Below are 17,451 nucleotides of genomic sequence, written 5' to 3'. Positions count from 1 at the left end.
CAAGTACTGTAGCTCAAGATTCTCAGCATAAATGTTCGTAAAATTGCCTTAGCACCACATAAAAAGTTATTTAAAAATGCTAAGAATAATTCTGGTACTTTTTTTCTATTTTCACTTTATTATATTATTGGTTTTTGTGACTGACTGCCTTTACCTTGCATCAGCTTGGTGTGCAGCATTCCAGCATTGTTCCCTCATTCTGAGTGCTAAAGTATTGGTAAATATTATTCTGATGAGTAATACCTAAATTTTAAGTCAGAATAGGCAACCCATATTTCTTTGGGTAAGGCTTAATGTGATGTTATGCATTTGGGTGGTTGATACATTGTGTCCAATTTTCAGTAATCATAGTACTTTATCTCAGCATTACCTTTTCCCAAATAAGATAGTATTTTACCCTGAAAGCCATAAAATATTTTATTTCCTGCAAGATTATTTTTGATCATTATGCATACATTCCAATTATGGCTAATGGTTTGTACATAGTTCTAAATTATGCAAATTCTTGTTCATGCTGTAGCGCTGTAAGGATGTATGAATTTGTGCGTGCATGGTTATTTCTTTCTTTCTTTCTTTCTTTCTTTCTGTTAGCTTGGAGGAGGGCACTGTCCACAAGACTGGCTTGTTCATGCAGACCCTGAACACTCAACAGCTGGTTCCCTTTACTCCTATTATTTATATAAATTACTGTTAGAATAATCAATTGATTAAACAGTGAAGTTGCCCACTGCGGAATGGAAAACATTCTATTTCTTTAAATAAATTACCTCTTTCTTTTTAAGCAACTTGTGAGAATTTTAACACTTCAGTTTTGTTTTGAATTTATACTATGATTACCCACACAAATATCTTCACAATCAGTTTGAGAAAAGAGAGGAAACTTTGTAGAATACTTCCCCTTTCAAATTAGACATGTCATAGCAGACTCATTACACAGATAGAGACAAGATTTTACAAACATGGGAAGATGTATCTTTTATTTTTTTTTATATTTTATACAACCATTCAATATGGTTTTACTTCTGGAACCCCCCCCCCCCCCCCCCCCACACACACACACACACGCACACACACACAAAACAAAACTTAAAGTAGCTGGAATAAATAATAATATATGCTATATTAATAATAATATACTAAACGTAGTATATTTACCAACATTTGCTTCTAATAATTCTGTACGGTCCTCATATTTGGGAAGGAAATTGCAAAACTTAAGAGCACACAAAAATCTGTTGAATGAGACAGCATTCCAAAACAACTCACAAGGTAAGGATATTTACGAAGTGTAGTGAATGAATTACATATGGTATTAATAACATGAAACATTGGTGTGAATTACAACTAGCATATAGCTGTCAATTGTGTGATTTTTACCTGATAAGGTATTTACTATTATGGTCAAATGTCATATCCGTTACTTTACTGAAATGGCCGGTTAATGTCACTTCCAACAGCCCACTCTGCAATCCCCATCCATGTATAACTCCATAATCAGATGCTGCAAACACCTGGGGTGAAGTTCTCAGTGGACGAAACTTCAAAACACTGAAAATGTACATGTAGTGTTAACATTTTCATTCTTTGTAGATCCATAGTTCCATATAAATTCTGATAACAACAATCTCAATAGATAAAAATGTTTAGTTCTGCAAATAAGATACACGACATTTCCAAATAAGGTACTATTCACAGCTAATTAAGCCCAGCAAATTCAATAAAAAGTATTTATGAACCGCAAAAGTTCACTAAAAGCAAGTTTAAGTTAGCATTCCAACATCTATCACTTCTCACTTAAACCTACTACTCTTATAAATTCATTAAGAGGATTTTTTTATTTTTTATTTTTTTAAATTCACCACATCAGCTGTACAGTACAACAGATAGAGGACAAAACACAGGTATTTATCACCTTATACTGTGATTTAAACATATGTTTCAAGGAAACAGGTAAATAGAATCTGTAAGACTAAACCCTACCGGTAAATAGAATCTGTAAGACTAAACCCTACCATTTTTTCTCAGTTACATTCAATGTAATTTGTATACAGTTGTACCGAAAATGGAAATTTCAGATTCCATTTCACAGAACACAGCTTCAACATATGATCCTCCACTAAAGACCAGGAAATGTAGAAAGGGGTGCAAACAGTTTTACAGGTAAATTGAGATATTTGTAGCATGGGTCAAGTCACAGATTCCCAGTACTGATTTTAAGTGCTGGAAACAATAACTTTATTGCAAAATAAACATCCTTCAGTGGTCAAAAATAGAGATAAATGTCATCAAATATCAAGCTTCAAATCTGGCATTTTATGTTCTCAGATACTTTTTTTTTTGTTACCTCTAAATCACTGCACGCAGAAGTAAGAATGTTCTTTCAAAATGATAAAAGGCATTTCATTTCCATTTTGCATGTTCTAATGTCATAGTTGACCTGTTTACTATGAATTAAATACTCAAAAAACTTAAAACTTAATTTTACACAAACAATCACTACTCGGATATCTTATGAACCTTAACTGTGATAGTGACCAGTGCTTTCTCTCCCGCAACTATCCTGCAGACCTGGTCCACAAACAGATCTCCCGAGCAATACATTCCTCCCCGTCCAACAACAATGTTCCTACCCCCAGACCACACAGAAGCATCCCCCTTGTCAACCAATATCATCCTGGCCTCGAATACATCAACAAATTACTCTGCCAGGGATATGACTTTCTCAAGTCAACCCCTGAAATGAGATCATCCCTTGACAAAATTCTCCCCACACCACCCAGAGTTGCCTTTCGACGCCCCCCTAACCTCCGTAACATCCTTGTCAAACCCTGCAATATTCCCAGACTACCTTCTCTACCCAGCGGTTCCTACCCCTGTAACCGACCCCGCTGCAAAACCTGCCCCATGCATCCCCCAACAACCACCTACTCCAGCCCCGCTACTGGTAAAACATACACAATTCAAGGCAGGGCCACATGTGAAACAACACATGTCATTTATCAGCTGACATGCCTGCACTGCACAGCCTTTTACATCGGTATGACAACAACTAAACTGGCTGAGCGCGTGAACGGACACAGACAAACTGTCCGCCTAGGAGATGTCCAATACCCAGTAGCAGAGAATGGCCTCCAGCACAATTCTAGGGACCTAGGAACCTGCTACACCGTATGTGCCATTTGGCTTCTCCAACCCAACACCAGTCCCTCGGAACTGCAGAGATGGGAACTTGCACTCCAAAACATCCTTTCATCCTGCCATCCCCCTGGACTGAACCTATGTTAAACAACCTCACTCCCGTTTACTCTTCAGTCTTCTCCTCTTTCCCTTTCCTCTTTAGCCATTCATGCATCTTTTCATCCTATATAGTTGTGTTTATCTTTATACTATACCTCTTTACTTCTGTATGCATCCTCTTTGGTTTGAAGCTGGCAGAGTACTTAACAGTAGAATATCTTTGGCTTCCCTCTGACAACCATGACTCCATCCTTGCTACCCTCCCTGTTTTTCTTTCCCTGTTGCTTCATAACCTGGGTTGTGAGTAACTGAATCCACTTTCCCTTCTTCCCCTTCTTTCCCCTCTCTCCTCCCTGATGAAGGAACTAAGTTCCGAAAGCTTGGAATGTAAATTTTCTGTTGTGTTTTATGTATCTATCGGCTGTACTGAGCTGAGGTAAGTACTGGCCAGCCCCTCTATCTCTTTGTTAGTATTTGTTTCACATCTTTATATGAGATTTTTCATTAATCATTTAACTGTGATACTGTTAGACAAATAACTCCCATGCTTTCAGATTGAAGCCACAGTGTTGCTTAGTTAAGTAGGTTTCATTAGTCGCATATCTATGAGAGCCAACCCTCCAGTAATCAGAAACCTGCTCAGTTTTGCATTTATAAATCAACTTAGCACTTCTACGAAAGAAATCAATATACCAGAAATGTAACACAGCCTTCAATTAAATTATTCTTTTTCTGCCATATTTGTGTCACCCCCTTCAATCCTGTAACTGAGATTGCTGCCTATACTATTACCACAACACCCATTGTTATCACACACTTTCTATTGGTAACCAGACTCCCTAATCTTTAATAAGCAGAAGGCAAATGACTTCAGTGTCAACCTAGGCAGTCAAGTACCATTACCACTGGCTATCTACATGTGGGGTGCAGTTTGCTTCATACACTCCTAGCATCCCAATCACAACTCGTAAAAAATTGTCCAACTGTACAGGATCCTCACCACAAAAAATCTAAATTATTAGTGATTTCTACATCTATACTCTGCCAACAACTGTGAAGTGCATGGCAGAGGGTACTTCCCATTGTACCACTGTATTGGGATTTCTTCCGATTCCATTCACATAGGGAGTGGTGGAAGAATGATTACTCTGTGCATGATTTTACTAGTCTAAACTTGTCTTCCTGGTCTCTTTAGAAATTACTGGCAAAAAGTTATAGTTTATTCCAAACTCCTGACTGAATACTGGTTCTTGAAACTTTGTAACTAGGCTTTCACAGGACAGCTGACGTTTTATCATCAAGTGTCTACCAGTTAAGCATACTGATTACACTCCCATGTGGGTCAAACAATCCTGTGACCATTCGTGCTGCCTCCCTCCACATACATTCAGTATCCCCTGTTAGTCCTATTTGATATGGGTTCCACACACATGAGCAACATTCTAAATGGGTAACACAAGTGTCTTGTACGGAATCTCTTTTGTAGACACCAGAGCATCACGAGTGCTGCAGGGTGCCTATTAACACATTAACATTTCCCAGTAGACATCTAGCAGAACACATGATAGAAGGTAGTTGCTCCAGTCGATGGAAGAAGTTGTTGGGGTTTCAACAGTGCCATAAGATTGTGCAGAGGACTGAACATAAAATAGGATACAGACTGCTTAATCCAATTCTTTTACTGTTATTTTATGTTGTATTTTAACAAAGTACACTGACAGAAAAAAATCCCAGTACCAAGAAATAGTTAATGTTGAGTAATGAAATTTTCGAAATACATTTGTCTAGGTATATTTAAATAATCATTGTTGCAAGTTCACAAGTTAATGTAAGTGCAATAAAAACTATTGAAAATATGAAACTCTGGTACATTAATAACTAGTGTTAACTACCAGAACATGAAATCAAACACGTATGCATTGTGTCACACAGGTGCTTGATGTCAGTTTGTGGGATGGAGTTCCATGCCTGTTGCACTTTGTAGGTCAATAAAGGGATGGTTAATACACTTGTGGATGACACTAGAGTTGTCATTCGATGATGTCCCATATGTTCCCAACTGGAGACAGATCTGATGATTGAGCATGAAATGGCAACAGTCATCAGTTTGTAGAGAGAGCACGTGGGATTAAAATGGCGGTATGTGCGTGAGTGTTATCCTGTTGGAAAACACCCCCCTGGAATGCTGTTTATCAATGGCAGCACAACAGGTCAAAACACCAGATTGACGTACAAATCCATAGTCATGGAGCATGGGATAACCACGAGGGAGCTCTTGTTATCATACAAAATCAGAGCACAACTCCAAGTGTAGCTCCATTTTGTCTAGGCTGCAGACAGGTTGGTTGCACGTGTTCATCTGGCCTCCTCCTAACCAACAAATGGTCATCACTGGCACCAAGGCAGAACTAGTTTTCATCAGAAAACACAACAGACCTCCACTGTACCTTCCAATGAGTTCTTGCTTAACACCACTGAAGCCACAATTGCTACTGGTTTGGCACGCTACAGGGTGTTTGGCTCAGAGCTGTCTCTGAAGAAACCAATTTGTACCAGTTCATTATGTCACTGTGATGCCAACTGCAGTTCAAATTGCTGCTGCAAACACAATATGATGCACCATGGCCATACGCTGAGCACAATGGTCTTCCCTCTCAGTAATGCCTCACAGCAGTCCAGAGACTAGTCCTCATGACCACTGCTGCCAGCAGTCATGCACAGTGGCTATATTCCTACCAAGTCTTTTTGCAATACTGCAGAAGGAACATCCAGCTTCTCACAGCCCTATTACATGACCTCATTCAAACTCAGTGAGCTGCTGACAATGGTATCATTGCCATCTTAAAGATATTCTTCACTAATATAAACTCACTACATCTGATCTGGTAACTAATGCTCATGACCATTGCAACACCTACAGTGCCTCTCGGTGTTGAAAAAACAAAAATAGCTCCCAAATTAGCTCCCATGTCCTTAAAATATCAATTCACAAAATGACCTCAAGTCCCTCCATAAGTAGTAATTAGAAAAAATAAATAAAAAACAAACAGAGGGAAATATCTAGTATAGAAAGCAAAAGAAAAGAAAAGGAAAATTGAATCATAAATTTTAGAAACATGGGAAGGGGGGAAAATATCAAAATATTAGTTATTCCAATATGTAAGAAAATCAATATTATAGTCATAGAACGTAGGTCTGCGACACCAAAGATAGTGTTTATTAAAGTATAAATAGCCATATGTTGTAATTACGATACTCCAGTCTCTAGCCTGTTCTAGTTCGAAAGTTATTTAGAACATACAGCTTTAGAGAACAACAATTGGGACTTTATTAAATGGGGATCAAGAACAGATTGTGACGAGATTGTTTTTGAGGATTGTCAATTCAAGACTTTAATTTGGACATTTATCAGATTAGATAAATGGGAAGATGAATAGTAATCTCTTTGGCTTTAATGTCAATTTGTGTGAATATTTAAGCGCTTTACTGAATAGAGAATTTTAACCGGATTCGGACTTTGAATTGTGATAGTGGGAAACTTTAATTTCACGTGACTAGTGATCATAGTTAATGACAGTTTGCGGATATTAAATAGAAATAACTTATTTACCGAAAGTGACAGGATATTATCTAACATCTCTGATGCTAGCGGCAATCCTACTTAGACATCTAATTAAAGAACTTCTTTGAATGAGATCGTATGAGTGAACCTATTTATTAATAATTCTTGTCAATAAACTGACGTTGTTAATTTGAAACATAATAAAAGTCTTGAACATTAATTTAACTTAGATTAATAAATGTTAAGGTTATGTGATCTATGCCAAGAACAAACTAGCGAGTCGTAACTAAAACAATTGAACGAAAGGTTAAAGTATCATCGTCTGTAAACATTGGTTGTAAAGCTACTAAAGATTTTTTCTCTCAGAGTTGGGTTTTAAAAGTAATCAAACTGATACTTAGCCGGGACAATATTAAATAAAAGTAAAACCCTCCAATGACAGTCAATGTGTAAAAAATAAAATCAAACTTTCACCTATTAGACGAAAAAGCGAAAACAGAAAAAGGGCTGCTACACGATTCCATAGTTTACTTAAAGCAAACCTGACTTGCATCCTCATGATCATGCTACTAATGCCACTCTTATACATCTGGAACAAAATTTGAATAGAAGTCATCTTTCAGATGTAGAAACACGCCTACCAACTTTCATTTATCTTGCATAACTCTCCTTGGTGTTGGGATTTTTTCTTCTGTCAGAGTATTTACATTTTTTAAGGCTCTTGTACATTTTCCCTGAAGATGGGATCTTGTTCTCAAAATGGAATGAATTTTATGCTATTGACTCTAATTTTAATATAATACTTTCACAAGCATATTTTTGAGCTTTCTCACTTCAACTACATGTCTTGTGTCTTTAACAACATGTGTCCTATGGTGCAATCCCCAACAGTCTAATTCTGAAAGTATATATCTCTGCATATAGTCCAATATCTACCAGTTTCCTTTATACTTCTATGGAACCATTCTCCCTCTTTGCTGTCCTGTTGGCTCCTGCTTCACCTATGTCTCTTGGCCTTTTTCAACTTATCTTCAATCATATCTCTTCCTTTTGCCTGATGATTTCTTTGGGCCCAAAAATTGGAAGTTGTTTCGATTTCTGTGTCTCCAGCCAAAGAATTAGGGGTACATTAAGAAAATTAAGAAGGAAAAAACAAAATAAGCAGATGTAGCTGCAATGCTTAAGGTTAATAAATAAAATCATCATTATGTTACATTAATGTAAGGTTAATATTAAATCTTCGAAATCTAAAATCATAATCTTCTTTGCAGCCATATTAACGTTATACTTTTTGCATCTTATACTAGATAAAAAGCTCAAAAAAAAGTTTTGCATCTCCTGCATATCTTTGAATCTTTGTGTAACAAGGAAAACAGTTAATTTTTGACAATATATCTGATTGGACAGGTAAAAAGTCTATTCACCAAGCAGCGGCAGGAGAACACACATATAAAAAAAGGTTTTAAGTATGCAAGCTTTCAGAGCCAGTGGCTCCTTCTTCTGGCAGATGTGTTCAAGTGGAAGAAAGAAGGGTAAAGGAAAAGGAGTGGAGAGGTTTAAGAAAAGGGGAAGAGTTCGAAAAAGTCACCCTGGGTTAGGGGAGACTTACCATTCCTTCACCCCTCTTTCTTCCCCTTCAACCCTTCTTGCCAGAACAACGAGCCATTGGCTCTGAAAGGTTACATGTGTAAGACCCTTTTTCTATATGCGTGTTCTCCTGCCACCGCTTGGTGAGTAGATCTTTTGAATTTTTGTGGACACAGATTCAGGGGAGAGTGTAGGTTGGGGGGAGAGGGGGGAGTGGGGGCTAGAGATTGGAATAATAAGCATAATGAAAATTAATTGTTCTAACTATTCAAGGAGTCACATACTAGTTGATTCCATAACAATGTTACAAACTTTTACGGATGATGGAGAAAGGTAAATGCAACAATTTGAGGTTTGGAAATGACTCGAGTTGAAAGTTGTAAGTGAAAACTGTTCTGATACCTCTGACTGTGAAATACTTGGGCTAGTACTGGTTGTTGCTAAGATCATAGAGTAGGTACCTTTCAGACATGGCAGTATAGACCAAATTTTAAAAAATGTCTAACAAATATGGGCTCCAAAAAGCATTCCTTAAGAGCTATGAGCACTTATTCGACTTTACTACTGTGAAACACATCTCTTCTACCGAACAAAAAAAATGGCTCTGAGCTCTATGGGACTTAACATCGGTGGTCATCAGTCCCCTAGAACTTAGAACAACGTAAACCTAGCTAACCTAAGGACATCACACACATCCATGCCCTAGGCAGGATTCGAACCTGCGACCGTAGCGGTCACACTTCTACCGAACAAATTGGACTCTAAAATGCATTCCTTAAGTGCTATGAACACTTACTCACCTTCACTAATGTGAAACAAGTCTCTTGTATACTCATAGCTCTTAAGGTATGCATCTCAGAGCCTATGTTTCTTAGACATTTTCTTGTTTATGTTCATATTAGCACCTCTGAAAGTTACCTACACTACAATCTTAGCAACAATAGTACTGGTACATCTTTTCCACTGATAGAGGTATCAGAACGATTTTCGCTTATGGTATTCAACACGGTCATTTCCAGGCCAGAGTCCCTTACCTCATTTATTCTTGTCCACTATCCCTGAAAGTTTGTAACATTATCACTGAATCACGCTGTATAATCACTGCATGCATCCAAGCATAACATATGCCATACAGCGAACAGAATCGAAAGTTACATCCTTAAGAATCCACCAAGTATTTTACACAATAATCAGTCTCCACTGACTTATTTATTTATTTATATGTGAAATCATGTTTATGATATGTGATACAAGTCACGGCAATTGTTGAAGAGGGATATACGCTTTTGTTAAATTAATGTTTTAAAAATACACATGCACTGTAAAGGACAGTAGTTTTTAGCAGTGATCTCCATTTTTCAATATATGTGTACTTACAGGACAAAGCATAAGTTAACTAACATAACATAATATGTGGCTGGTTACACTCTTCACTGAAAAGATTAATGGCTGCAAAGTCCACGAGATCCAGCATGGATAAAATTTCGTTCAAGATTATTAGTGTGTATACAAAATTAAACTTATATCTGGTCTAAACTTATCTCCATAAATTCAGCAACAGGATAAAAACAATTCTGGAGCATTATACTGGTAACTTTCTCTCTTGTAATTTACACTATGTGTTCAAAAGTATCCGGACACCTGGCTGAAAATGACTTACAAGTTCGTGGTGCCATCCATCGGTAATGCTGGAATTCAATACGGTGTTGGCCCACCCTTAGTCTTGATGACAGCTTCCACTTTCGCAGACATACGTTCAATCAGGTGCTGGAAGGTTTCTTGGGGAATGGCAGCCCATTCTTCACAGAGTGCTGCACTGAGGAGAGGTATCAATAACGTTCGGTGAGGCCTGGTATGAAGTCGGTGTTCCAAAACATCCCAAAGGTGCTCTATAGGATTCAGGTTAGGACTCTGTGCAGGCCAGTCCATTACAGGGATATTATTGCCGTTTCACCACGCTCCCACAGGCCGTGCATTATGAACAGGTGCTCGATTGTGTTAAAAGATGCAATCACCATCCCCGAATTGCTCTTCAACAGTGGGGAGCAAGATGGTGCTTCAAACTTCAATGTAGGCCTGTGGTGTGACAGTGCCACATAAAACAATAAGGGGTGCAAGCCTCCTCCACGAAAAACATGACCACATGCTCCTTACACCAAGCGATGCATCATTTGGCATTTACCGGCATGATGTGTGGTTTATGAGCAGCCGCTCGACCATGAAATCCAAGTTTTCTCACCTAACTGTCATAGTACTTGAAGTGGATCCTGATGCAGTTTGGAATTCCTGTGTGATGGTCTGGATAGATGTCTGCCTATTACACATAGCAGCCATCTTCCACTGTCAGAGGTCTCTGTAAGTCAACAGACAAGGACAGCCTGTATGCTTTTGTGCTGTACGTGTCCCTTCACATTTCCACTTCACTGTCACATCGGAAACAGTGGACCTAGGGATGTTTAGGAGTGTGGAAATCTCATGTACAGACGTATGACACAAGTGAGATGCAATGACCTGACCACATTTGAAGTATCTGAGTTCCGCGGAGTGCCCCATTTTGCTCTCTCGCGACATCTAATGACTATTGAGGTCACTGATATGGAGTACCTGGCAGTAGGTGGCAGCACAATGCACCTAAAACTTATGTTTTTGGGGGTGTCCGGATACTTTTGATCACATAGTGTATTATAGAGTAGGCTACCAATGTGCCTCATCCTATTGTGGCATTTACTCAGTCTCTGTATGATACCACTTGTACGGTTGTGGCCATCATGCACATTATTTGTTACAAAGAGATTTACAAGTGAAACAGTCCATAGTATGTATATATCAGAGATTTACAAATGACACAGTCTGTGGGATAAATAAGCATAAACAAGCTCCTCAGCAGGTCATGAAGGCCCAAGGGATATCTATCAGCCACCATATCATTCTTTGCCTTGTGGTGTCATGCGGATGTGGTACGGAGGGGTGTGTGCTCAGCACACCTCTCTTCCGGCCGTTTTGCAAACTTTCCAGACTACGGAGCTGTTACTACTCAGTCAAGTAGCTCCTCAATCACTTTGTGAGGTTGAATGCAACCCGTACCAATTCTGCCACCAAGTAAAAATCCTTGGCAGTACTGGGAATCGAATCTGGGCCCCCTGCATGGCAGCCACCTGCACTGACCAATCAGCTACAGAGGCGGACTTTTATGCCTAGGACAGTTAGAATTCCCCTTCTTTGAAGGTTGGCTTGGGGGGTGCATTTGCTACGAATGTATAATTATCCTGTCAATTTGCTTTTGTACAACAATTATTTTCTACGTCTACATTGGTACTCTGCAAACCACTGTGAAGTTCATCGCAGATGGTACGTCCAGTTATTTGGTTTTCGTCTTGTTTCATTAACATATGCAGCATAATTAATGTAATCTTCCCCTCAATGATCCCTAGAGGAGTGATGTGTAGGGGGTTGTAATATACTCCTAAAGTCATCATTTAAAGCTTGTTTTTGAAACTTTGTAAGTAGAAATTCTCACGACAGTTTATGTCTGTCAATAAGTCTCTGCCAGTTCAGTTTCTTCAGCACCTCTGTGACACTCTCCCACGGGTCAAACCAAACTGTGACAATTTGTGCTGCCCATCTCTGTATACATTAAATATTCGCTGTTAATCCTGTCTGGTACAGGTCCTGCACACTTGAGCAGTACTCTAGAATGGGTCACATGAATGATTTGTAAGCAATCCTCTTTGTAGACTGATTGCATTTCCCCAGTATTCTACCAATAAACAGAAGCCTACCACCTGTTTTACCCACGACTGAGCCTACATAAGCATTCCATTTCCCCTACCAAATGTTACACTCAGATATTTGTACGAATTGGCACATTCCAAATGTGACATTCTTTCATTTTATAAATTGTACAATGTTGAACGTTTAAAGCAAGTTGCCGATCTTATCAAGATCTGACTGAATTTTTATGCAGCTTCTTTCAGATATTACTTAATTATAAATAACTGAAACACCTGCTAAAAGTCTGCAAGGTCATTAAGTATAAGGGTGCTTTGAAAAGTTCTCAGAACGGAATAGAAAAAAAGTACTTACATCATTGAAACGTTTTTTTATTCTTCAATGTAGTCACCTTGTAAATTAATGCAACTGGTCCAACGAGGTTCCAGTGCTTTGATCTCATCTCGAAAATTAGTTTATTCCAGGCCTGCAAAATAGTTGTCAACTCTTGCTATCAGTTCTTTGTTTGAAGTGAATTTTCGTCCACCAAGAAAAATTTTCAGTTTTGGGAAGAGATGGAAGTCTGTCGGAGCCATATCAGATGAATAGGGCGGGTTTGGCACCAATTCATGGGTAATTTTGCCATGGCGACTGCACATGTGTGCGGCCGCGCCAAGAGTCGCAGCACCCACATTGCAGATAATATTTTTATTTCTAATTCTTCAGTTAAAACGTGATATACTCTTTCAGATGACATCTTGGCACACGCGAGCAATTTCAAGCACTTTCAATCAGCGATCCTCCATGACCATCTTGTGAACTTTTGCAATGATTTCTGGAGTAGTGACAGTGACACATCTTGGCCGACCACTGCGCGGATCTGCATCTAAGCCCTCCCGACCAAATTTAAATTCATTTGTCCACTTGGTGACAGTTGAATATGAAGGAGATGTCCTTTGCTTTCATGCCTTTCTTTATGAAGTACTTAATCACTGTTCGAATCTAGATTTTTACCATCTTCATAAATCACTGTACAGGAACACCAACAGAGCCATGTCGTAGATCCCTTGAACAAAAAACTGTGTCCAGTGGCTGGAAGAAAACACTGGTCTTACCCATCTACAAAAACAATCTCCTCCAAGAGCACTGCATGGCATGTGTTTAAAGGCAACAGTGCAATGAATATCACGCTAGCACTGACCTCTCATGATGATTCCAAGAACTTTTCAAACCATCCTCATATACAACATGAACAACACAGATACCAACAGACTTCCCTGTGGCTCACCCAAAGTTACTTTTATATGTGACAATGACTCTCCATCCTAGATAACACACTGTGTCCTCACCGCCAAAAAATCCTCAATCCCGTCACAAATTTCCCTTGATACCCCATATGACTGTACTTTTCACAATAAGCATAGATGTGGTAGTGAGTCAAATACTTTTTGGAAATCAAGAAATACTTAATCTACCTGACTGCCTTGATCCAAAGCTTTCAGCATGTCATGCGAGAAGAGTGAAAGTCAGGTTTCACATCAATGTTTCCAGAATCTGTGCTAGTTGGCATATGTTCCAAGATTCTAAAACAAAGTGATGTTAAGGATGCTGGACAATAGTTTTGTGCAGCACTTCTATGATTCTTTTTGTAGATGGGTAAGACCAGCGTTTTCTTCCAGCCACTGGACACAGTTTTTCATTCAAGGGATCTACGACAGATTATAATTAGAAGAGGGACTAACTCAGTCCCAAATTCAGTACAGAATCTGACAGGGGTTCCATCAAGACATAGAGTTTCGTTCAATTTCAACAATTTCGGCTGTTTCGCAACCACTGACACTAACACTAATTTCACTCGTCTTTTCAGTGGTATGAGGATTACATTGGGGCAATTTGTAAAGAAAAATTTCGAAATGGAGTTAAGCATTTCAGTTTTGGATTCACTACCCTCAATTTCAGTTCCTGTCTAATTTGTTGGGGACACTAGCGTGGGTGTCACTAACAGCCTTTACATATGACCAGAATTTCTTTGGGTTCTGTGAAAGATAATTTAACAATATTCTGCTACAGGCATTACGCATAGCTTTCTCCATATATAAACGGGTTTCATTCAGCATCTCTCTACCCATAGGCCTATCCTTTGTTTTAGACCTATTATGCACTAATCCCTTTTTCTTTAAAGTTTCCTTACGGTGACTGTATACCATGGAGGAACTCTCCCATTATGGACTGTTCTACTGGGTACATATCTATCTAGTGCAAGGTCAACTATTCTTTTAAGCTTGAACCATAGTTCATCTATATGAGTTGAAAGTTTCAAGTTCCTCATTGAAATATGACACTACTGATATTTTATCTAGTTTGTCTCTCTACTTGTTTTAGATGTCCATTGCAATTTGGTAATCATTGTTGCTACAATCATCTCATGGTCACTGATGTCATTTTTGATGCAGACATCTTCAAAGTGGTCAGGTTTATTTGTTGCCATTAGATCCAATCCGAACTATCTGTTTTTGGTAGTTTTCAGAGAAGACATTTAGTAATGTTTCAGTAATAAAACTGTAATTTTACCAATTGATTGTTGGATGTAATGCTTCCATTGATGATTATGTTATGATTCAGAAACTTATGTACAAGCACACTAAAGTTTTCACTGAAGTTTTTTGTTACATCAGTACATGAGTCTGATGGGTGATATACGGATCCAATTACCATTTTATGCCCATTGCTGATACTGAATCTTTGCCAAACAATTTCACATGCAGCTTCAATTTCGATCTCCGAGGATGTGATTTTCTTGTATACTGTGACTAATACATCACCTCCATTTCCCACTGGCCTATCCTTTCAAAATACACTTAAATTTTCCTAAAAAATCTCACTGCTACCAATTTTAGGTTTCAGTCAATTTCTGTACCTAGTAATATGTATGCTTCATTGCTTTTCAGAGTTTTTCAAACTTTAGCACTTTGTTAGTACTCTCGCCTGTGGGGGGCATTCTTTTCGATCTTACATTTAATATTTCTTCGTCTCCCATAGTAGTTGTTATCAGGACTGGATGGAGTCGCTAATCTGAAAAAGAGCCCTTGTGTGCACGCCAGACACAGTCAGCTACATGGGAGGCAGCCTCTGATGTGTAGTACACATCTCGCCTGTTTAGTGGGTTCCTACAGTTCTCTCCTCATAGCACAAGTCCAGAAAGTCACAGCCAAGATTATCACTGAACCTTCAAAGTCTCTGGTCCAGTCCTACCACTTGGCTCACAACGAGGGGCCACAATCCAGCTTGGGGCAACACTGGAAATTGTGAGCTTTGCTGAAATTCCATGTGCAACGCTGATCTTCTCAACCTTCTCTGTCAGTCACTGGAATGATTCAAGTATGACCTTGGAGCCCAGATGACAGGCATTGTTTACTCCAATGTGTGCCACAATCTGCAGTTGGTTGCACCCTGTTCCTTCAATGGCTGCCAGAATAGCCTCTTCAACATGCTGAGTAAGGCTCCCAGGCATACACACTAAGTTTATCAGGTGTTCCTTTCCACCTTTGCTGCCATTTCCCTTACGGATACCATTACCTGCTATGCATCTGAACTGCCAATGATTGATAGGCTCCTACCCATTTGTGTTTACCTCCGCTTGACACAAGACACAGCAAATCCCCAAAACAGGTGAAGTGAGTCCCATGGCTGTCTCAGTGAAAGAAGCACCATGAACCTGTTGGTTAGGGGATCAGTATAACACTCTTGAGTCCTCCCTGGTCCCCATCTATCCTGTACAGTACACCTAGATCTACCAGTGACATGTCACTCGCAGTCAAGTGGACTAGTTATGACAGATCCTGTAGTTCCTGCGCAGGAGACAGGGTCCACAAGAGAGGATAGTACCTGAGATACTTTTGGCACTGGTACCACATGTGTATGACCCTCAGCAGTTCTTCCAGCACACTGATTCACAGTGGTTGCCAATCGGCTGACAGTAGTCAGAGTGATTTCCATCTGCTTACGAATATCAATCAACCCATCCCTTGTTTGAGAACAGCATTCACAGTGGAGTTGCATTGTGCCTGGTGTAATGTATTACAAGATCGAGAGCAATTAATTCCCTATAAGAACTGAAGCAAATACACAAAATGAGATTTCCATTAGGCAACAGAAAAACCTATGGTAAAAATTACTAGTTTTCTAAAACTTTTTTAGATTAATTAGTCATTAACAAAATCAAAAATACTGTTAATTTACAATAACTGTAGGTCATGTACACCCCTCTTGAAGGAAAAACTAAATGTAGGACAATACATACAGTAACAAAGCTACAAATACCAAATTAGATTACACACAGGACAACAATCATTTTCGAAAATTATCAAAAATGTATGTTTATTTGCATTGATATACACTGAAACTTGGGGTGATCTATTGTTTGGCAGTATCTGTGAATCACTAACGCTTATTTACTACTAAATAAGTTATCCAAAGCACATGTACAGGAAACTTAGGAAAATTTTCAAAAATATAGTTTCTTAAGTGACTAAAAATTTTCAAAAATAACTTATTTCTCATGTAATTATACAATGAAATTAGAGAATCATCATGCTGCATGAGGACTGGCTTATTGTTCTCAAAAATTTTTGAAGACCACAAGTAAGTCAAGCCTACAGCTGACAATAACAGAAGAAGTTTATCAGGCACTCATAAATGTTCAAAATTTCACATCTCAATGAGTTTTGATGCAATCAGTGAAAGATTATGCAGAAGTGATATGAACAGCAAAACATGTGAATTTAGAATTTCAAATTGGCACACGAATCTGGCACACATGGCCTCACAAAAAGACAAATTCTGAAGTCAGCTTTCACATGTAAATAGACATGTGAATTGCGTGGATTTTTTGTGTAGCTCATTCTGTGAAAACTTCTACAGTGGCATGTTGGAGGTAAACACTGCAGCATAAGTTTATCTCAGCGACCCTCCAGAAGAAATGCTATACAAAATGACTGAGTTAATCAGGGCGAAGTACACAGTTCTAATGCCAGTCAGGTACCACATTTGACTGAGAACTCCCAAAGCATAGCAGAGAATACTCATTTTGCACAGCCATGTATTTCTTTGGAGTGGACATGTCACTGTAATGTTGTATCTACACTTGGCTCAAGGAATTTAGTCTCAGTGACCTGTCCAATAACTCTACTGCCTACGGATAATGCTTCTATATGTGTGCTGTACAGTTCTTTGATGAGCAGAAGATCACAGGAGTTGTGTTGTTAAAATAAAGCCAAATTACGAGCCTTTCACAGTTAACTAGCCTTCATCTGCTGTGGAGAAATGTTACAAGAGAGGAGGTTTGTATCATCAGTGAG

The 17,451-nt window shown here is 38.8% G+C and overlaps 1 protein-coding gene across 1 annotated transcript in view; it reads right to left on the bottom strand.

The window, feature by feature from the left end:
* LOC124595739 (transducin beta-like protein 3) overlaps nucleotides 1-17,451 on the bottom strand; it is a 161,622-nt gene that overhangs the window by 94,391 nt on the left and 49,780 nt on the right. The window contains exon 5 of the mRNA XM_047134615.1: nucleotides 1,378-1,548. Within this exon, the coding sequence (XP_046990571.1) occupies nucleotides 1,378-1,548 (171 nt within the window). The remainder of the gene's footprint in view (nucleotides 1-1,377; nucleotides 1,549-17,451) is intronic.

Source organism: Schistocerca americana, chromosome 2, assembly GCF_021461395.2.
Source record: "Schistocerca americana isolate TAMUIC-IGC-003095 chromosome 2, iqSchAmer2.1, whole genome shotgun sequence".
Taxonomy (NCBI): Eukaryota; Metazoa; Arthropoda; class Insecta; order Orthoptera; family Acrididae; genus Schistocerca; species Schistocerca americana.
This window is presented reverse-complemented; position numbering and strand designations above follow the sequence as displayed.